At 38.5% G+C, this 22,891-nt stretch overlaps 1 protein-coding gene across 1 annotated transcript in view; it reads right to left on the bottom strand.

Annotated features, from left to right (window-relative positions):
* Nucleotides 1–6,069: 6,069 nt before the first annotated feature.
* NUP37 (nucleoporin 37kDa) overlaps nucleotides 6,070–22,891 on the bottom strand; it is a 75,777-nt gene continuing 58,955 nt past the window's right edge. Inside the window, exons 5-9 of the mRNA XM_006888541.1 lie at nucleotides 13,525–13,615; nucleotides 9,930–10,111; nucleotides 9,409–9,459; nucleotides 6,795–6,888; nucleotides 6,070–6,327 (exon numbers count right to left, since the gene is read on the bottom strand). Coding sequence (XP_006888603.1) covers nucleotides 6,214–6,327; nucleotides 6,795–6,888; nucleotides 9,409–9,459; nucleotides 9,930–10,111; nucleotides 13,525–13,615 — 532 coding nt within the window. The 3' untranslated portion in view covers nucleotides 6,070–6,213. The remainder of the gene's footprint in view (nucleotides 6,328–6,794; nucleotides 6,889–9,408; nucleotides 9,460–9,929; nucleotides 10,112–13,524; nucleotides 13,616–22,891) is intronic.

Raw genomic sequence — 22,891 nt, forward strand, 5'->3', positions numbered from 1 at the left:
TCATTGTCCAACTTTCACATGGATAAGAGGGGCCTGAAACTACAATGTTGTTGTTGTTACGTGCCGTCAAGTCGCAGGTGACTCATAGTGATCCTATGAAGGAGAGTCCTCGACGCTTGGGTGCCTTTCATCCTCTCTCCAGGTTCATAGGGTTTCCAGAGGCAAGCTATTACGGAAGTGGATGCCGCTCCTCCTTCCAAGCTTGTTTTAATCAGGGAGCTCCACCCCACTCTCTGTCCACATTGGGTAACCAGCCATTAACGCATTTGACACATCAGTGTCACAGTGTTCAGCCTCACAGCAACCACAAGTTACCTCTGTATGGCAGGGCTATATGACCTAGAGGAATGTTTGAACAAAAACAATGAAAGACAGGCCCGAGGGCTGCGGATTAAAAGTCACCCACCTTTGGCTTGATAGCATCGCTTTCTGTCCCCTGGGCCAACTGATCTCTATGTTGATGTTATTGTTAAGTGCATAGTGACCCTATGAAGGAGAGTCCTCAACGCTTGGGTGTCTCTTATCTTGTCTCCAGGTTCATAGGGTTTCCGGAAAACTACTATAGTTTGGGTAAAATGCACCTTGGACTTTAAGGTCACATCCATGCTTTTTTCAAACTCCAGAGTGGCTGGTGGTTAGGTTTATATCTAGGGATTTTATTCTCTTAGATGCTACTGTAAATTACATGGTTCCTTTAATTCACTTTTCTGATTTCTCATTGCTGGTGCACAGAAACAATTTATTTTTGTTGGTTGACCCTGTACTCTCTGATAAAATCCTTTATTAGCTCTCAAAGTTTTTTCCTGTTCTTTTTAAAAAAACTTCGAGTGAAAGTTTACAAATCATATTTTGATTGCATCTAATCATTGTTTTATACTAAGTAAAATGTCTCATTATACCCTTAGTATACATTTCCCTTTCTTTCACCTAACTTATCTATTGATCTTTCTTAAAAGTTTTCTTATGGATTCTTATACATACACAAACACAAGATATATATTCTATGACTTTGAGTTGGCATCACAACTCCTTAACCTGTACACTAGCAGAACTCCACATCTTCTCTGTAGGAGAAAGTGGGTCATCTCTTCCCTTGCGAACAGACTGGAAGGTCAGCGGAGTTGGTTCCAACTTGATGGCACACGATAGCATGTTCTGTATGTAGGGTGTCATCTTTAACTAGAGACAATTTTGCACACTTTCCAGTGTGGATAACTTTCTTTTTCTTGTCTTATTGCTCTGCTGGCATACTCCCTAGGGATTTGCTGTTAACCCAAAGGTTCAGCCCCCTAAAAGAAACATGAGCACTTCCATCTAGTGAAATTTACAGCCACAGAAATCCACTGGAGGGTCAGCTATGAGTTGATTGTGAGGCCAAGGCATTGAGTCTGAGTTTGTTTTAGCAAAGACTTCTAAAACACTATTGAACGAAGTCAGGCGTGCCAGCATACTTGCCTTTTCCTAATTTCAAAGAGGAAACTTTTTCTATTAAGTATATAATTATGGCTGTTGACTTTTCACGTCTTGAGGATTTCCCCTTCTATTCCAATCTTTAGTGTTGTAACCAAGAAAAAGTGTTGGACTTTATGAAATCCACTTTCTTTAAACAGAAAAATGATCATGTGATTTTTTGCTTTGCTCTATTAATGTGGTACATTGTGTTGATTGATTGCTAATGTTGAATCATCCCTGTATTCTTGGAATAAATACCACTTGGTCATGGTGTATGACTCTTAATATGCTGTTGGTAATGGTTTGTTAAGATTTTTAAATCTATATTCATAAGCCACATTGGCCGGTGGTTTCTCTGTGGTATTTTTCTGGTTTTAGTATCAAGGTTTTGTTTGATTCACAGAATAATTAGGGAAATCTTTCTCTTTTGACAGTATTTAAATGGCATTGGTACCAATTATCCAATAGAATTCCACAAGAAAGCCATCTGATCTAGGATATGTTTTGTAAGGAGAAAGTTTTGATCACTATAATGGTCATTTTCCTTTGCAACTTTCATTTGTACTATGATTAAGGTGGCTACTGGTAAAGTACAAAACTCAAAGTTTCTCTCAGGGAGCAGCTGGTGGATTTGAACTGTGAGATGCATGCCCTTTGGATTAGCAGTGGAACTCCCTATGGCTTATACTATCAGGGCTCCCTGGATTAAACTGAGTTTTACTTGTTGAGCTTCTGAGAAACTTGAGAAATATTCTCAAAAAAGTACATTTTTTTGTTGTTGTTATTTGTCATCAAGCCAACCAAGACTCAAAGCAACCGTATGGACAAGAGATCCTAAGTTTGCTATATCCTACACCATTCTCTCTTTAGAATTATTAGTCTTGGACATGTATCTTCACATTCAGAAAGTGCTCGTTTTTCCGGTGATGCTGCCACCAGTAGCAGTGGATGATTATGACAACCTACTGTCTCACAGTCTGAGGGCAGAAGTCTGCATTCAGGGAGTTAGCTTTCAGGGAGGCTTTCTCTGCTGGCTGTGGAGGAAGGTCTTTGTCCCTTCTGGGCTTCTGTTATTGTTACTGAGAAATCCCCATGCCCTTGGGATCGCTCTTTCTCCTTTCTTCCCCTTTGCTAGCTTGAGCTTAATTTTCTATCTCTCAACAGAATTGACACTTTCTGTGCCTTGTTAACATAAGGCATACAATCCTTTCCCAAATGGGATTATAACCACAGTCAGAGTTTAGGATTTACAACACATACATGGATTTTTTTTGTAAAATAATTCAATGCTCTACACAGTATTTCTGGAAAAATGTTAGATTCTGCACAATTGAAAAAAAAAAGCCAGATACAAATGTGCAAACCAGATTTCAACTGCTTCTCTACTGACATGAGATTTAAAACAGCTACAGGAGAACATTTCTAGGTCAGTGTCAATATGCAGCCACAAACTACCAAGAAAGGAACAAAGTGGAGTGCATGGGTGTGCGATTCTGTGTTCTGGCAAGGAAGAGACACTGAAACGTTCTCAATATGAAAGCCAAACCATAAAAGTGAAAATGGGACTCATGATCCTATCATTTTGAAAGAGGACTTAGCTCTGACATCTTGCAGATTCGTGATATCCTGACTTTTTCTTCAACAGTCTTAAATAATAAATTTCTAGAACACAAGTACAACTTCTCTCCCACCCCGCAACTTTCCACAATGTTTGTAAGTGAAGCAACACTCAGGAACACTTATTTTCAATGAAGAAACACCCTGTAAGATGTACTAACAAACATGGGAAAATGAAAACTGGCATGTGTGCATACATGTACACTCACATGCTATTTAATGGGAATTAGGAAGTGAGAATAAGTAATTCTTCACTTAAACCCTTTTCTTTGGCCTTTCTCCTCAATTTAAACATATTTCAGAATAAAGTTTACTAAGAAAAAGAAGTATTTCACCACTTCATGGTACTTGAAGTTGGGAAACAATAAGGAAACAATAATACTGAGTGTGAGATGTAAAGAAAGGAGGGTTAAGAGGTCTGAAATTTATTAAAGTGTATTTCACTTCTCAAATTAAAAGATAAAAGCATACCTGACATTTCTTGACAATGTCTATAGTAACAAAGGACTGCTATTTAACTTGCAAATGGGACCACCATTTTCTTCTTTTGAGGAAAATACTTCTTTACTCCTTTTAACACAGCTATGGTTATATGTACACCACAATATGGTATTAACAGGGAACCCTGGGAGAACAGTGGTAAGGAGTTGCACTGCCAACCCGAAGACACATGTTTCAAGTTCTTCAGTAACTTTGCAGGAGAAAGATGGGCAGTCTACCCCTCCTGCAATCTGATCAATGGCCTCTAGAAACCTGCTGGAGGGTCAGCTATATGTTAGTTCTGACTTAATGGTACATACCACCACCACCTCCATGTGATATTTATACCACATCCAGCAATTACATGTGTTTAGAGAAGCTTCCCCTAATAATAAATAGCAGCCCTGTAGGTATTTAACCAGACAGGTTTTATAATTTGGACAAGTCCTTACTCATGAGAATTCAGCATTTCTCTAATCTGCAACTCTGCAAAACAACAATTTTTAAATCCACTCAATCAAAGGATGATCTCCTTACTTTTCTGATTAATGTTAAGATGAATAATTCTTATACATCTATTGCTGCTACCTTTTGGTTGTCAGCTCAGTCCAAGATGCCACCAGAGCTCCTTGTGACCACTAACTGGAAAGAAATATCCAAATTATCAAAAATAAAAAAATGATACATTTCTGAGAAATTAATAATATCTAAAAAACTCTGACCTGCATATGGTAGACACACGCTCAGTGTTTTTGTTTATCCTAATTTAATTTATTCCTCACCGTAACCCCACGACACTGTGATTCTTTGTGTTATAAGAGGAAATAGAACTTCAGAGAAGACTTCAAGTTGAAGAATGTAGTTTGGAGTGATTTAATTCTATATATGACTGACTGTATTATGATGTATCACAAAATATTATGTGTCTGTCTTCCATAAACTGGATTTCAATTATCTTTATGAAGGGGAACAGTTTTATTGCAAGTAAATGCCATCTCAGAAACACTTACGTTTTCCCAAAATATCCTCTGAATTGTTTTTAAAACCAAAACAAGAGCTAGCTTAACTAGTAAAGAATAATTGCCTTGAACATTGTGTACAATGTTCAAGGCAATTATTCTTTGATCTGGGATCAAACTGACAACAGCAATCTGAAAGATTAGAGAGGAACTTTAGGGGCCAGTTAATTTATGTTAATGAAGGAAAAAGTGAAGAATGGCTTCATAGCTCAAAATATAACCATAGTCAGTGGATATGTAGGAACTGCTGAATTGGTTTGAAATTGCCAATGATTTCATTCTACTTAGATCCACAGTCAGTAGTCAGGAAATCAGGAGGCATATTGCATTAGGAAGGTCTGCTGTGAGATACCTATCCAAATTGTTGAGGAGTAATGATATCAGATTGAGGACCAAGGTATGCCTGATTAAGACCATGGTATTTTCAATTACTATGCTGCTGAGAGCTGGACAATAAAGGACAGAAGAACTGATGCCTCTGAACTGTGGTGCTGGAAAAGAGTACTGAATAGAACACTGACTGCCAAAAGAACAAATAGGTATGTTTTGCAAAAAAGTGCTGCCAAAGTGCTCTTTAGAGTCAAAGATGGTCATACTTTGGGCTTGTTGTTAGGAGAGGCTATTCTTGGAAGGGACAGCCTGCTGGGAAAGGTGAATGGTGTTAAGAGAGGAAGACCCTCGAGGAGGTAAGACTGACACAGTGACTGCAGCAATGGGCACTAGTGTGCCAGAGGTGATGAGGACGGCATAGGACAGCTAAGGGTTCAAATCTGTTGATACTCATCGCAACCTTACAACAATATTCTCAACAAGAGCAATGAAAAGAAAAGAATTCTCCTTTCCCAAAATTATTTTTCTACAAGTGGCAAAGTTCTAGAGAAGTTATTAAAGGTATTTAACTATAAACGTTTAATTCTATATACCAGATATACTATTCTTCTGCATATAAGACAACACAGTGGTGACAAACATGAAAAAATTATAATTTTAAGCAACTGGAAACAAACTTAAAAAAGATTACTGTAGAGAATAAATACATACACACATATATAAATTTAACCACTGCCACAGTAACAGTGAAAGGAGTTTTTATTTTCTTTTTGTAAATATATGTGTCCATGAAATTTAGAAAACAGAATATATACCCTGCTTTGGTGACCAAGTAGTAAGAGGCTGTGCTGCAAACCCAAAGCTAGGTGGTTCGAATCTACCAGCTGCTCCATGGGAGAAGGATAGGCAATTTCCTACTATGTGACTTACTGCCACTGAAAACATTCTGGAGGTTGGCTATGGGTCGGTTCTGACTCTATGGCACACAACAATGACAACATCTGTTCTCCCAGTATTGGAAAGTAGTAGAAATGAAAAGTATCAACACAATAAGCATTATATTTTCCTTAATCACCTCTTCTTTGGCGAAGTGGCTTGATGAGTCAGTTACAGTCTTAACAGATAATAATTTAAAGAAATACAGAGAACCGAGCAGAAAAACAATTTTTCCAACCACTAAGATTTTATTTAACAAAAGCAACAAGTCAGATATTTCTAAAGCTCATAGTATATTTAATATAAAAATAAGAAATTTCCCCAAATCTGTACTAAAAATACACACTTTTAAGGACCTAAAGTACAGAAAAAATTTATGTTATATTTCAGTCACCCAAAACAGCAGCTTATGGTCTCCTCCGACGGCACACAGTGGGAGAGTTCTATGCCAGGACAGACCAGATCCAACCGCTACAGAGCCAACGAGGATCGGCTATAAAATGTGGGAAGCAGAAAGGCACGATAAAGCTCCAAAGTGAATAAAGAAAAACGACTTTCAAAATTAAGAAAAGTACTGATAAGTTAACGTTCTTTATGGAAATCAGGGGAACAATGTAAAAAAAAACTTCCTCATAGGTAAAATATAGAATTACTCTATGATAACTAATACAGCTCAGCGGTGAACATTTCCCCCAATTATTCTTTTAACTATTGATTTATTTTTCATTTGAGGTAAGGCTTATAAATCATTGGTTTTTCAATCATTCATACACATTTTGGATTACAACACTAATTACCAATGATTAGCATAATTAAGTATGTTGCCTTCCTTTCTAACGTAATAGCAGACATTCAGAGACATTAATACATTTCTTGAGTTATATATTAAAAGGTGAAGTTACTGGTGGGAAAGTAGAAAAGACAAATCACAAAACACACCACAAAACACTTCCACATTACCTGAGGGTGTCCTAAATGATGAATTTGAAGCTGACTCGCCATTTTGCCAGGATAGCCAGTTGTTGCAAATAAGTTTTCATTAATTGAGCACCACCTATGATGAAAGATGGGAAAAAAAAAAGAGTACAGTTTTTCTATAGATAAACACAAACTTTTCTTTCTTTATAAAATAAATTACACCTTTTAAACTCTGAATTTTTAAATATAGCTTTTCAATTAGGCTGGTAACTATACAGAATTCTAGGGAAGTAGTAAAAACTGTTTTATCATTTTGTAAGTATTTTTAACGGCTTATTGTATATTATTTTGTTTCTTACAATCAAGGAGAATACATACAATGTGTGTGTGAGGAAACAAATTATCAAACAGATACAAAAGAATTTAGAATACAATCCATTTAAAAATACATTAACATTCTTAATGACATTCCTTGGGATGACACAGAATATAGAAGCATCAAGGAATACTGGACAACAGGACAATATATCTGCCAACCAACAAGTATTTACGAAGCTCCAAGACATTCTCAAGGCTGAGTGCAAAAGGGGAGATATGAGAAAAAAGAAATGATTCCTTGACAAAGAGTGAGTAAAAATCTAGTTGATACTTTTATGTCTGGCAGATGCTATTGGCTCCCTGTAGAACAGCCATCTTCTCTTCTACCATATTAATTGAATTTTAACTTTATTCATGTAGTTGTGGGCCCAGCTCTCTAAGAGGAGACACAAACATTTTAAGCCAATCAAAGCAACTGCCAATAAAGCGACCTCTCCTTCCTTTTGTTTGATTTTGGGCAACTCTGTATGAAGCAAGGATGCCTGTGGCTCTGCAGTCATCCTTTAATGACAAAGCACAAAGTTCAGGGCCATCCTATTAAGGATGGCAGAGGGGAGACACAAATGGTCTGCGCTCTTGAACACACTGATGACTAAATGACTCCAAGACTGACTCTTCCAGACGTCTTTCAAGAACTATAGGTTATGAATTTTAAAATGTACATTCATTCAAATTTGTGAACTAAGAGTGCTTACAAGCATCTCTAGTTTGCTTATATTTGGTTGAATTATTTTTGTTTGAGGAGTACAAGTCCTACAATTTCTTGGGAGATAAGTCAGTAGAGATTGTTAGGTGCTGTCGAGCTAGCACCGGCTCAAAGACCCCTGTGCACAACAGAAGAAAGCAGTGCCTGGTCGTGCATTAGCCCCACAAGTGTTGCTGTGCTTGAGTCTGTTCTGCAATCCCTGTTGAAATCCATCTCCTTGGGAATTGTCCTCCTTTCTCCTGACCCTCTGTTTCACCTCACAGAATGTCCTTCTCCAAGGACTGGCCTCTTCAAGTAATATGTCCAGAGTCAGTGAAACCAGTCTTGCCATCCTCGCTTCTAGAGAGCTCTGCTTGTACTTCTTCCAAGACAGGTTCATTTTTTCTATGATAACACCACAATCCAAAGGCATCAATGCTTCCTGCGTCTGCTTATGCACTGTCGAGCTTTCTTATGCATCAGAGGTAGATGAAAACAAAATGACCTGGGTCTGTTACACCTAACTACTCAAACTGGTATCTTTGTTTTTTAGTTTAAAGAGTTCCTTTGTAACAGATTTTCTCGATGCAATGCATGTTTGATTTCTTGACTCCTGCTTCTATGGGTATTTACTGTAAATTCAAGTAAAATTAAGTCCTCGACATCTTCAGTTTATTTTGCTGCATTTATCAAGATGCTTCCCCACCACCAAAAAAAAAATCACTGTATAATTTTAATAACAATAATTTTTTTTTAAAAAAAACAACAACAGCTAAAGCAAAGTTCCATCAGTTGCTTTGAGATATTTCTGACTCATGGTAATTCTGTCTATCAGGACAGAACTGTGTTCCATGGTGATTTTACAGCTTCTGAAAATGGTCTTTTTTATCATGATGCCTTTGACTGAAACCACTGTTGCCCACCAGATTAGGAGCTGCTCTGTCAAGCCAAAGGCTAACAATATGAATTCACCAGTGTTCTGAAGGAAAAAGATTGGGCAATTTCTTCCTGTGCGATTACAGCCTCTGAAAACGTGCTGGAGGTCATCTATGAGTTGGTTTCAACTCAATGGCAATGAGTGAGTGAGTACATAACACATGTTCTGCTGTTTTCAGTCCCTTCTACCCGGGATTTGGTATTTACAGCTGAAAGCACCTTAGATTGTATGATGGAATATTACAAAAGCAGAAAAAGTACAAAGTAGACTTGTAAATGAAAAAGAATTCACTAACACCTAACATAGAGGATGCTATCATTTAAAATAAAAGAATAATAAAGTTTACATGCATACAGAGAGCTAGACCTACATTTACATATTAACACAGAAAAGATGAGGAAGAGTATGCTCTCAATTATCAAAGTGGCAACATAGTTAGCGCTGAAAATACTGGGAAAACAAATCACTCCATCCCTTAGACCAAAATACAAAAGCAAAAACTTAGTTAAGAAAGTAAAATGGTAATTTATGAAATAATAAAAAAACATTTTTTCAGTACAAAAGAAGGATTATGAACGTATTATTAGTGTTGGCCGAGCATAATGTAAGTTAACTGACAAAATCAGATTAGAACTCCTCTAGAAATGATATCCTACCTGAATAAGAAGGCTCGGTCTAAGTGGACAGGTCTCTTCTCCTGAGGATAACTAAAAGAAAATCATCATACATTTTAAGAGTTATGTGTTAAGATGCAAGCAAGGTAAACTTAAGATTTAAAAGGTATTTCCCCCCTAAAGGACACAATACCCAATGTACCTAAACTGTAATAACATTTCAAATAAGTACTAGGTTAAAAGAGATAAAATATAAGAGATAAACATGACTGAGAATTACAGGACACCATCCCTCAACGAGGTCAGTGTTTTTCTTACACTCCTGACATAAGTAAACAAAGATTTCCTTCTACGCACGGTTCTTTCTGATTTATTCCCTAGTAAACCTGCAGAGCGTGGGTAACACATTTTTGTTACGCAAAACCTCACAGCCCTGGCTCTTCTGAGAGAGATGTGATTTTGCTCTAAGTGAGGCTCAAGTATAAAAGGATAGCTCTATGGATCATCTAACAGCAGTGATTGATTTCTCACAAGCAATAAATATAAATATACGATGGGAGTACCTGGATTGAGTAATATCCCAAATTAACCAATCATTGCCTGCAACAGCTCCAACTTTGAAAGTGTTCTTTAAGCACCAGTGTGCTGACATTAGTGGTATCTGCTCTGATTCAAGAGATAAAATAGCCTGGTGGCTGACGAGATCATAAAATCGGATTGTTCCATTCTTCTCTGCGACCATCAGCTGAAAGACAGAAAAACAAGGCACTGCCATTTATCTCACCAACAAAAGCCGAGAAGCAGTCAGAAATTCCATGCAACTTAAACATCTGCATACATCACCCATGGATAATATGCCAAAGAAAGAAGAAAAACCTAGACAAAAATAGCCAATTCAGAAAATCTTAGAGAAAACTGGAAAAAGAATCATAAAAATTAGGTGCCATTTTAAGTGATGATGTATGCCGACTCAAAAGAAAGCATCAGTTTCAGATTTATTTTGGAGAAAGTTAACACTAAGTTATGTTGTCTTGAAAAGAGAATCAAGATGTACTTATGTGTTACCAAGCCCAATACAGTTTCAGAATGGAAGACAGACTGGCATAACGGAAAGAACAGAGACAGGCTAGAGCAGGCTGCTTCCTGTGGCCCCAAACTCAATGATAAGATGAAGTTCCAGGACCTTGATTAGCAGTTTCCTCTTTTCCAAAATGGAGACGTGAAGATAAGAACTGTGACTCTGCAAGGGCTGTTGTGATGATTAATGTGTCCCTTGTGTGAAACCTGCTTGTGTGCCTGATGCAGACCATGGTCTTTTCAGTCACTTGCTATGCATCTGAGAGCTGGACAATAACTAAAAACAACAGAAGAACTGATGCTTTTGAGCTGTGGTGTTGAAGAATACCGACATCCCATGGACGCCAAAAGAACAAACAGATAAATCTTGGAGAAGGTATAGCCAAAGTGCGCCTAGGAGGCAAAAGATAAAAGCTTCATCTCACATACTCTGTGCATGTTGCCAGAAGATGCTGTTCCTTGGAGAGGGGCATCATGCTTGGAAAGACACAGGGATGTTGAAGAAGAGGAAGACCCTCAAGCAGGGTGGACTGACACAGTAACTGCAGCAATGTGCTTGGGTGTAGTGTGGATGGTAGAGGAGAGGACAGGGTTCTGTTGTTCACAGGGTTGCTATGAGCCATACTTAACTCTGTGCCATCTAATAAGAACAACAACAATTCGTAAAACACGTATATTACAATAGTTGATACATAATTACCACTCCAGCAATACTGGTTACTATTAAAGAAGACCTGAGTGAAGAGGACTGACATGGTGATTGCCACAAAAAGGTCAGGTGTGTCAGAGATGGTGAAGTTGGCTTGGGATAGGGCAAAGTTCAGTAGTGTTGTTCACAGGGTCACTATGAGTCATAGTTGACCTGACGGCACACCAACAACAGCAGCAACATTACTTCAATATTTCCTTAACTAAGATACGGAATTTCTGGTGATACCAACAGTTAATCTGCTCCTCTACTAATAAAAAAAGCTGGAGGCTAATATCACCTGGAGGTACCTCAGAAGATGACCTGGTGATTTCCAAAAAGTCAGCCACTGAAAATCCTGTGGAGCACAGCTTTACTCTGGGACATGTAGGGTCTTAGATCACTGATTTAAGATGTTCAAAGGAAGTTATCATAGATTTTATATCTATCCATGAAATGAATAAATTATGACAAATCAGGGAGCTATGGTGGCCTAGTGGTAAGAAGTTGTGCTGCAATCTCAAAGGGATGTGGTTTGAATCCACCAGCTGCTCCATTGGAGAAGGATAGGAAATCTCTTCCCATGTGATTAACTGCCTCTGAAAAACAGCTGGAGGGTCAGCTTTGGAGCGGTTCCCACTCAATGGCAAACAACAACAATATAAAATAAATCTAGATTTTCAAGTCTGATAAATTCCAAATGACAATCCTACTTAAACAGGCATCACAAGCCTTTAGGACCTTACAGAGATACGAATCATATTATGCACTTTGTTTCAGTTTCCATGGAAGAAGCAGCTGATGTTACACAGAACAGTGTAGTCCTTGACCCAGACCCAGTTCAAATCTGTGAGGCAGCAAATTATTCCACTTCTGAGTGTGTCACTTATTTCTTCTGTAAAATGGATTGAATAATTCCACTGACCTGCAAGTGTTTTGGGTATTAAATGGAAATATAAGTACATACCAATGCATTCAGCACAGTTCCTGTTACAGAGGAAGAACAACAAACGCTGGTTGTAAATCTCACTTCATTTAGCCACTTTTACCTTCTTTCTTCTCAGAGACTGAGATGTTGTCAGTTAATTTATATCCCAGACTTTTGGATCTGCTATTAGCATTTGCACCACTATGGTTTACAAGACTTGCAAGCTTAGTTTCTGGAAATCTCTGGTCTCAGGTATTGCTCATAGTCATTTTGGATTTTCTAGCTTGTATGGCCTCTTTCATAAACTACATATGGCCTAAGACATTCATAAGAATTCCGAGATGGGTAACCATGGATGTAACTGTTTCTTCTCTGGCTTTGCCTGTCTGCTTTATTTTCATCAAGTCAATCAGAGCAGGACACAAGTCTGGGCTTGATTTGATATGGCAAAATGCTAAAAACCACTGAATTTTTATAGTAGTAATAATAATGTACAAAATGTCAAGCAGCTAAAAATTAAGCATTTGTATATTTGCAGGTACTCTTTTAAAGACGTACAAACATTCACTTAACTTAATACCTATAGGGATTCATTTTACAGGATGAGAATGTGAAGTACATGAATGAGAAAGTGTGTCTGACATGTTTATAGGGAGAAGTCAAAGACGATTTTAGGATTCTGACTTTATGTGATTTAGAGCAGGGACTTCTACACTCTCTGAAGTTATGGGTAAGATTGAAAGGTGCTAAAGAGGAAAGCCATCAGTTTAAGCACAAAGTTGTGTCTAGTCCATGAAACGGTATATTCAATTGCTCTGTATACATCTAAAAGTTTCACCATAAATAAAGACAGAAGAATAATTGATGCTATTGCAGTGCTCAGGCTGTTCGTTCATAGGGTCACTATGAGTCGTCTACAACTCGACGACATTAAACAACAACAACATTGAAATGTGCCAGTGATGGAAAGTACAGAGTATCTCATGGATTACCAAAGCAAATAATTCTGTCTTGGAGGAAGCGTAATTAGAATGGGCCTTAGAGGCAAGGATGGTGAGATTTTATCTTACATTTTCTGGGCATGCTTTCAGGAGGGAGCAGCCTGTGGACAAAATCACCATGGCTGGAAAAGTAGCCGGTCAGCTAAAGAAAGGATGGCCCTCCAGGAGATGGACTGATAAAGTGACTGTAACAAGTTGCCATCAATAATACTTTCAGATTGTAATCTAGCAAAGGGCAGGAAAAAGAAACTCTGCTACTTGCCATTTGGGGATGATGGTTGCCAAATCAAAACAATTAGAAACTTTTACGTTAGAGATTTCCAAACTAATCCAAATGCAGTTTTTGCCAATTAGAATCTTTGAGGTGAAAAAGTCAATCGTTTTTCTCCTGCAGGTGTACATGTTATCACATCTGTGTATGTCTTTTCAGCTTGATAAGAGCAGTGTAAGTCGTAAATATTAACCTTGAAAGTCTCTTCAGGATGCCAGCACACACTCATCCCAGGAGAACGAAGAACAAAATGAGCCGTCTGACCTCCTTCCAAGTCCCAAATCCTAAGAAAAGAGTAGGAGTATGTTAAATATTTTGATGTAGCAATACTAAATTTATTCAAAGCTATCAACTAGAGATTGTAAGGCAGACACTTGCATTTAAAGTGTATCTTTTTAAAAAATTATGGTACTGCTTTTAGGAAAGATGAAAATGCAATGAATAAGATTTACCATCCTCAATCACAGCCAAAGAAGTCTCCCATAAGCAACTCCCTTCTAGCGAATCCAACACTATATATAATATAATGTGTTGTTATGTGCCTTTGAGTTGCCTGCAACTCATAGTGACAAGAGCTCAGAACCCTGCCCTATCCTGAGCCAGACTCACTGACTCGGACAGACATAATCCCCTTTCTCCATTCGTCTCATGCTGGGTCTTCCTCTCCTGTGCTGTCCATGCACCCTTCCAAGCATGATGTTCCTCTCCAAGGATTGGTCCCTCCTGGCCACATGCCCAAAGCAGTAACCATATTAAGTCATACTAATGTATATTAAATATACTCCTTTCTTTGTAGGCTAAATCTTTACATTCCTAGTCACTAGTCAGACTGCATTCCTATTTCCATAGTTATTTGGTAATTCCTAACATGGTCATGTAAAAAAATAAAAAAAGAACATGCTCTCATTTTGAAATGAACATATAAGAAGGCTGACAGAAAATGATGTGGAATTCACAGGTTACGATTCAGGATCGGGACTGATCCAGAACACAGTTCTTTGGTGAGGGCTGCTCCTCAGCCATGCTTACAGAAGGACTCTCTGGGTAGTGTTCTGGCCCTCGGCCTCACTGCTGCTTAGGCATGTGCTACAAAATTCCTCTAGCTCTGCTCACTAAGTCTCCTCTAGCAAGTGGTGTCCTGAAGAGCTCGGCTTTCAGGCTCCACTGCAGTAAGCCCACAGTGCTGTCTCATGCCAAACTTTTGGTTCTGCTGCTTGTTTCTCTTCTGTTTCATGTTGCCTCTTCGGGACTGTAGTGCATACTCTCTCAGAGATTCAGTGCAGGAAATGAGGTCTGAAGGACAGATTTTGTTTCTTTATGGCACAGAGTCTCCCTTTCTACTTCTCAGTTGGCCATCTTAAACATAATGGAATGGCAAAACTGACCGATCCCTATCTGGGTTTTTCATATACCTTCTTTTTATGGTGCCACTGTTAAAAGTGCCATGTACCTTTTCTATGTTCCTCTGAGTAGGTCACAAGCATGCCATATTTATACTTTCATCAAAGCAAGGTTCTCATCTATCATATATAGAGTTGCTACAAGTCAATCACAGTAAACTTGACAGCACCTAATAATAACTTGGGGAGCTCTGGTGGCCTAGTGGTAAGAAACTGCACTGTGATCCTAAAGGCACACAGTTTGAATCTACCAACTGATCCTCCGGGGAAGAATGTACAATCTCCTCCCTTGTGATTTACTGCCTCTGAAAAACTGCTGGAGGGTCCAGCTAAGGGATGGTGCCGACTTAATGGCCCAAAACACCCCCCTGTGATTGGTGGGAATTATCACAAGAGGCAAGAAGAGCCACGCTAAGTCTTCAACAAAACAACAGAAGAATTGTTATTTTCTTGACAAATCAAGACTTTCCTCTTTATTTATTATCAAGCATCCAATTAAAATTTCATTGAAGAGGGAAGTAATATTTACTGAGGTTATGTATAATTTTGTTTCACATTTAATAAACATAGCAACTGAATATTTCTTTGTCCTTGCTGTTTTTATAATAATATGCTAGGCTAGCATATATTTTATAATTGGATGAAAAGAAGTTGTCTTCTAAATTCAGTCATTCCCATGAGTAAATGGTTTATCCTCTTCCCCATTCTTTTGAGCGGATTCTAATACACATTTGATTTTTGTTGGTTATTGTATAAATTGAGTAAATGCATTCCAGAATATTTTCATAATTCTTTTCCCTTTCAAGCCAAAGGAACAGAAGACATGAATGTTGTAAGTATAAGGGTATTATATAAAAATAGGGTAATTTAGGGAGCTCTGGTGGCTAGAGGCAAGAAGCTGCATTGCAATCCCGGAGGTACACAGTTTGAATCCACCAGATGCTCTGCTGCAGAAGGAGGAGCAATCTTCTCCTGTACTAATTGGACCTGATTTGACGGTATACATACACAAAATAATAAAATTAAAAGAAGAAAAAATGTGCAATTTAAATAAAAAAATATGTTAATTACTACTGTGTATTCTTGCCCAAAGAAACACATTTTTGTTCAATTTTCAAATAGTATTTCATCCACACAAAAATTGTTTTAAAACTGAATTAAAAATAAAGAGGCTGATCAAATTGCTTTATAGAGGATCAGGATAAAATGATTTATGGTTTATAATTAAATGCTTATTCAATAATCCTCAGTAGTTTCATAATTCAAATACTAAACACACAAAATATAACAAAACGGGCTAAAATGAGTTATCATAACTAAATTAGCTTCAGATGTTAAAATTTAAGTTGTTTTTTTTCCCCTTTTTTGATAGATTCCATAATGAAAGCTTCTGAAATCCTTTCCAGGGTCCAACTCATTTCTGTGTATCTTTATTACAAAGGTCACCTTGTTAATATTAGTTCCATCTGATAAAGTCATAGTTCCTTTCTTTTTAATAACTTTTAAAGTACATCATACACTTCCCCCCTCATCATAAGTATACAGCTCAAAGGAACATACTCAAAGAAAACAAACAAACCAAGCTAAAGTATTTCCAGAACTCATGAGAAGTCATCTTATGTTTTTTTGCTGACAAAAGGTACTTAGCATTCTACTTCTAATGCTATGACATACTTATGTCTGGTTTTGATCATAAAAATGATATGCCTTTTTTTTGGTTGGGGAAGGGCATCTGGATTCTTTAATTCAACATTAGGTTAGTGACATTCACTACTAGTGCTATATATTTGCTTTTAATTCTCATTTTTTGCATGTAATACTCTACTGATTAAGGACATTGCAACATATCCTTTCTATTATTGAAAGGCAATCAGGCTGCCTCCAATTAATTTTTTTTGTAAAATAAATATAGTATAAACCTTATACATGTATTTTAGGGAGCTTAGTGGCTCAATGGTAAGGAGCTGTGCTGCGAGCACAACGGCATGTAGTTCAAATCCATTGGCTTCTCCGAGGAAGAAAGAAAAGCATCAAGTCCCATGAGGTTTACAGCTTCTGAAAATCTTTGGAGGGTCACTCTGAGTGAATTCTACCTTGAGGACACTTAACACCACACCACACCTCTGTCAGGGAACACACACACTCTCACCCACATTCTCCCTCCCCTCCCCAAGCCCGTCTCCTGTTGGGGATTGTTGCAACACATGTTAGGAATATGTTCAAGTTTAGGAGACATTGTCAAATTGTTTTCCAAATTTACTGATCTCTCATTTCTTTTTAATTATCAAATGCAAATTTTATCTTATTTTCTGACAAAAGCAATTTCAAACCAATCACTTGTATATATAAATGGCAAAAAATACAGCTTTCAATTAATATTACTTGGAAAGCAGAATTTTATTTTTTTGATTTTGTGTTATTTCTATGGATCTATGTAGTACGGTTCTGTCAATAAGCTGTTTTGAGGTAACCTGGGGTTGCTGTGATGCTGATCCTTGTGCCACTGGGGTGTCAAATGGCGTAACGGTTCCCCATGGTGGACAGTGTTTGGTGGAGCTCCCCAATTAAAACAAGCTTGGAAGCAGGAGTGGCATCCACTTCCTAGACAGCATGCCTCTGGAAGCTCTATGAACTGTGATAAATATGATAGTTCTAGAAAGGCTGCAGGCCTTTTGCTCATAGGGTCACTATGAGTCGTGCTTGACTCGATGGCAATCAACAACATGCAGCAGAAAATGAGTACGTTTCAAAACACAGTGAACATACTGTATACTAAAAAACTTTCTTAATGGATCGATTAATGTTAACTATTCTTATCCATTTTGTACAGAATGACAAGAATGGGAAAGCTAGCTCCCAATATGCCAATATGCCCACATACGTATTTGTTGCATACTTGCAAAAGAGGGGCTGTGTTCTTTGCCTAGCAAAACTTGGTTTGTGACTATTTCAGTAAGATAGTAATGCACTCAAACTAGGTATGTGTGACAGTTTTAAAAGATCACATAACAAAAATCTAGATGCATACTAACTAAACACTACTTCGCAAACGTCTTTTCCACTGCAGACACTGCATTATGGGTGTGCTTCAAGAAAGATGGCAAAGTTGAATCAATGGTCGGCAAAGGTCTAGATAAATGGCCTAGATTCCTTATCAAATGATAGGCAAGGAGATGTTGATTTCTATGTTGTATGAGCTCTAGTGGCTTTAGTGATAAGGAATTGTGCAGCTAAACCAAAGGCATGCAGTTTGAATGCACCAGCTGCACTGCAGGAGAAAGATGGACAATCTCCCAATGCAATATATTGCCTCAAATTCCACTGGAGGTTTTGACTCAAAGGTACATAACAACAGTAATGTTAAAATACGGCAGGTAGGCTTTCTTTTAAAGTGATTCTCTAAGTTTACTGAGGTTTTTAATATGACACTGTTAGTCTAGATAATGTCAGAAAGCAGTGTTTCTACTGTATTGTTGTTTGTTGTTGTGTACCATAGAGTTGGGACTGACCCATAGTTGGCCCTCTGGCTGGTTTTCAATCGTATGGGAGGAGACTGCCCATCCTTCTCCCACAGAGCAGCTGGTGGCTTCCAACAGCATGCCTTTGGGATTGCAGCACAGTTTTTTGCCACTAGAGTTCCCCGTATATGGGGGAAAAAATACCAGAATTTAATATTTCCAAGTTTATCCCTTTATAAGATAGTTGGTTATAATAAAGAAATGATCTAACATTCAGCTATAATCACTGCAGTATACTTTGGAAAAGTAGTAAATCATAGAGGTAGAAAAGCCTAAACTTTAAGCTCTGTTCATAATCAAACACACAGAAGTATAGTAGGCCATGTATAAGAGAAGTATACAAACAACCAACAACAGAACAAACAGTATAGCAATGTAATCACGTTAAACAACTCTGGTAAAAAAAGAAAAAATACATGTGCCCTTGAGGCACTTGCAACTTCCAGTGACCCTCCAGAAAAGAGCTCTGAACCCTTCTCTATCTTAAGTCAATTTCATTGTCTCTTACACACCTACCCCAACTACCCCACCCACTGAATCAATATATCTCATCTAAAGTCTTCCTTTCTTGTGCTGTCCCTCTACCTTTCCAAGCATGATGTCCTTCTCCAAGGACTGGTCCTTCCTGGAAACATGCCCAAAGTATATGAGATGGAGCTTCAAATCCTTGCCTCTAAGGAGCAGCCTGGTTTCACCCGCCCCCCCCCCCCCAGGGCAGACTTGTTAGTTCTTTTGGCAGTCCATAATATATTCAATATTTTCCTCCAGTACCACAACTTAAAGGCATCAATTGTTCTATTATCCTTAGTCAATGTCCAGCTATCTGATGCATAGCAAATAACTGTGAAGCCTATAGCTTTGATCAGGCTCACCTGAGTCTCTAGACTGACACCAATGCTCTCCAGGGCTCTGGAGTAGTCCCAGGCAGTAGATTTTCACCAATGCAATTTTTCTTTTGATTTCCTGGCTACTGGTACCAAGAGTGTTGATTGTGGAACAGAGTAAGCTGAAGCTGTTAACAATCTCTTCTCAGTCCATCACGATGCTGCCAATTGGCTTAGTGGTGATAATTTTTGTCTTTTTGATGTTGAGCTTCAATCCATATTGAAGGCTGCAGTCCTTAACCTTCTCCAGTAAACATCTCAGATCCTCCTCAGTTTCAGCAAGCAAGGTTGCGTAATCTGAATAATGCAAGTCTTTCTCCAATCCTGATGCCACATTCTTCCTTATAAAGTCAAGCATCCTGAATGCTCCGCATACAGGTTGAAAAGTTACTGAGACAGGATGTATACCTGGTGTATACCTTTCCTAATTTTGAACCATGCAGTGTTCCCTTGCTCTGTTATGACTGCCCCCAGTCTAAGAATAGGTTTCACATGAGCACAATTAAGTGTCCTGATATTTCCCGTTCTTCTCAAGATTGTTGTTGTTGTTGTTAAGTGCCCTTGAGTCGCTTCCAACTCATAGTGACCCTATGTACAACAGCCCTAAGCTCTGTTCTGTCCTGTGCCAATCTCATTGTCTCCGACACACTCATCCTGATTACCCCAGTCACCGAATCAATCCATCTTCTAGAGGGTCTTCCCCTCTTGCGCCTGGCCTCCACCCTCCCAAGCATGATGTCCTTCTCCCAGGACTGGTCTCTCCTTATAACATGACCAAAGTATGTCAGATGAAGCCTCAGAATCCTTGCCTCCAAAGAGCAGCCCGATTTAACCCTCTCCAAGATGAATATGTTTGTTTTCTTAGCAGTCCATGGTACCCTCAAAACTCTTCTCCAACACCAAGGCTCAAAGGCATCAATTCTCCTTCTATCCTCCTTGGTCATTGTCCAACTCTCTGATGCATAACAAGTGATTGCAAAGACCATAGCCTATATCAGACGCACTTTAGTCTTCAGAGTGACACCACTGCTCTTCAGTACTTTAGAGAGGTCCCTAGCAGCAGACTTTCCCATTGCAATACGTCTTTTAATTTCCTGGCTGCTGGTGCCAAGAGTGTTGATTGTGGAGTTAAACAGATTAAAGTTGTTAACAGTCTCAATCTCTTCACCATCCATCCTGATGCTGTGTTCTTTGTCTTCTTGACATTGAGCCTCAATCCATATTGAAGGCTGCAGTCCTTGACCCTCTGCAGCAAGCGCTTCAGGTCCTCAGTTTCAGCAAGCAGGGTTGTGTCATCTACATAACACAGGTTGTTGACAGAACTTCCACCAATCTTGACCCTGCATTTCCCCTCATAGAGCCCAGCCTCTCGGATGATCTGTTCTGCATACAGATTGAAAAGGTATGGAGATAGGACACATCCCTGGTGTACGCCTTTCCCAATTTTGAACCATGCAGTGTCTCCCTGCTCTGTTCTGACGACTGCCTCCTGGTCCAAGTATAGGTTTCACACTAGAACGATCAAGTGTTGTGGGATTCCCATTCTTCTCAGAGTCAGCCACTGTTTGTTTTTAATTTTTATTTTATTATTTTTGTGTGCGTGTACCGTCAAATAATATCTGACTGGTACAGGAGGAGATTGTTCCTCCTTCCCCGGCAGAGCATCTGGTGGATTTGAACCGTGCACCTCTGGGATTGTAGTTGCAGCTCCTTACCACTAGGCCACCAGAGCTCCCCAGCCACTGTTTGTTATGGTCCAAACAATCAAACGCTTTTGCATAATAAATGAAGCACATATTAGCCACAATATTTTCTGATGCACCCAGTCACATGCCTTTGAATAGTCATTGAGACACAGATAAGATGTTCCTCTGGTACTCTCTGCTTTCAGCTAAGATCCATCTAACATTGGCTATAAATTTCTAGTGCTATGGCCTCTTCTAAACCTAGCCTGCACATCTGCCAGTTCTCTGTCAATGTACTGTTCCAGTCATTTTGAATAATCTTCCGCAAAATCTTGCTTGCATGTACGTGAATACATGTGCCTACTTAAATGTCTGTAAAGATGATATGCAAAGAAAAAGTTTTTAAGGGTAAGGCTAATGTGCTATATTAAGGAGTCAACAATACAAAGGATACTAAATTAATACAGCACCACTTGCCATGTGAAAAAATACAAAGATAATTTTGATTCAAATTGATTATAATTAACACCAAATCCACATTCTTCCCAACTGTTTGGTACCAAGAGAACTGAGATATAGCTGTAAAATATAGGGGCTGACCAGGTGGTCAGATCTAAGCCTGTGAATTGCACTTAATTTACTTCTTTGTAGTTTACTGTGAAAATGATTGCCTCATTTCAGGCTGAGTGCTTTTTAGCAGAATATTAACCTTCTCTACAATATGGCACTCAATGATAACTGTCACATTTAATGAGCAAAAAGATCCCATAAATTGGGTGTTGGCATCCCGGGGATATACTCGTTATTCCCAAAGGTCTTTGAAACTGACAATTAGGAGAGGGAGATGTTCCTTCTGAGAATTCAAAAGGAAACTTCCTGATTAATATCCTTTTTATTTGTTTGTCCTTAATTTTTAATTGGCAACTCTTTGCTACAGTTTATTACAGAAGAAAATTTGTGCTTCTAAATGTTTCTGACAACTCAGACAGAATGGATAACATTAAATGACCACAGTCTTTCCAAAAGATATGACTGGAAAATATAGATGAATCAGTGTACTGATTACTGTAAGAGGAAGAAGAACAAAAGTAACACAAAGATGTGGTTGTAAGTATTCCTGGGTATTTTACATGCTGCGGGTGCAAAAGTGAGACTTTCAGTATTGTTAGAGGAAGGAAAATAGCTTTTACACTGAGTGAGTCTATGATAGCAAAATGCTGCTCTTCGCTCTCAATTCCAAGTAATGTGAAGCACAGATGATATAAAAAGGAGTAAAGTATGGTATATTTTCACAGAAAAACATAATAAGAAGAGCCAAACAAATGTAGTGCTAAATATCTGGCTTTAAGTGTGAAAGAGCTCAGAGGTGGAAAACCCCAATCATGAAAGCAATGTCTAGGGAATGCATTGACAAATGCTGACAGTGGACTCGTTAGCATGGTGAATAAACTTTCCCAGCGTGAGGCTCACAGAATACTCTGATAGGAAGATTAAAATCTTAAAAGTGGAGGTACCATTCTGGAAGGCAGTTTGGCATTTCCTTAAAAAGCTCAACACAGAAATGCTACATGATCAACTAATACTGCTCTTGCTAGGATTATGTTGTTGTTATGTACCATCAACTTGCCTGTAACTCTTAGTGACCCTATGTACAATAGCTCTGAAGCCTGCCCTGTCCTGAGCCAGTCTCACTGAATCTGACACAACTACTCCGATTGCCCTAGGTACTGAATCTATTCATCTCATCCGAGGTCTTCCTCTTCTGTGCTGTCCTTTCACCTTTCTGAGTATGATGTCCTTCTTCAAGCACCAGTCCCTCCTGGCCACACACCAATGTATGAGAGATGGAGCTTCAAAGCCTCCAAGGAGAAATTTAGTTTCACCTTCTCTAACACAGACCTATTTGTTTTCTTGATGGCCCATAGTATCTTCAAGACTTAACTCTAGCACCACAACTCAAAGGCATTAACTCTTCTAACATCCTTAGTCATTATCCAGCTCTCTGATGCATAGCAAGTAATTGTAAAGACCATGGACTAGATCAGGCACACCTTCATTTCTAGACTGACATCA

This window comes from Elephantulus edwardii, unplaced genomic scaffold (assembly GCF_000299155.1).
Source record: "Elephantulus edwardii isolate Elephantulus edwardi_28Jun2011 unplaced genomic scaffold, EleEdw1.0 scaffold00068, whole genome shotgun sequence".
Lineage (NCBI taxonomy): Eukaryota > Metazoa > Chordata > Mammalia > Macroscelidea > Macroscelididae > Elephantulus > Elephantulus edwardii.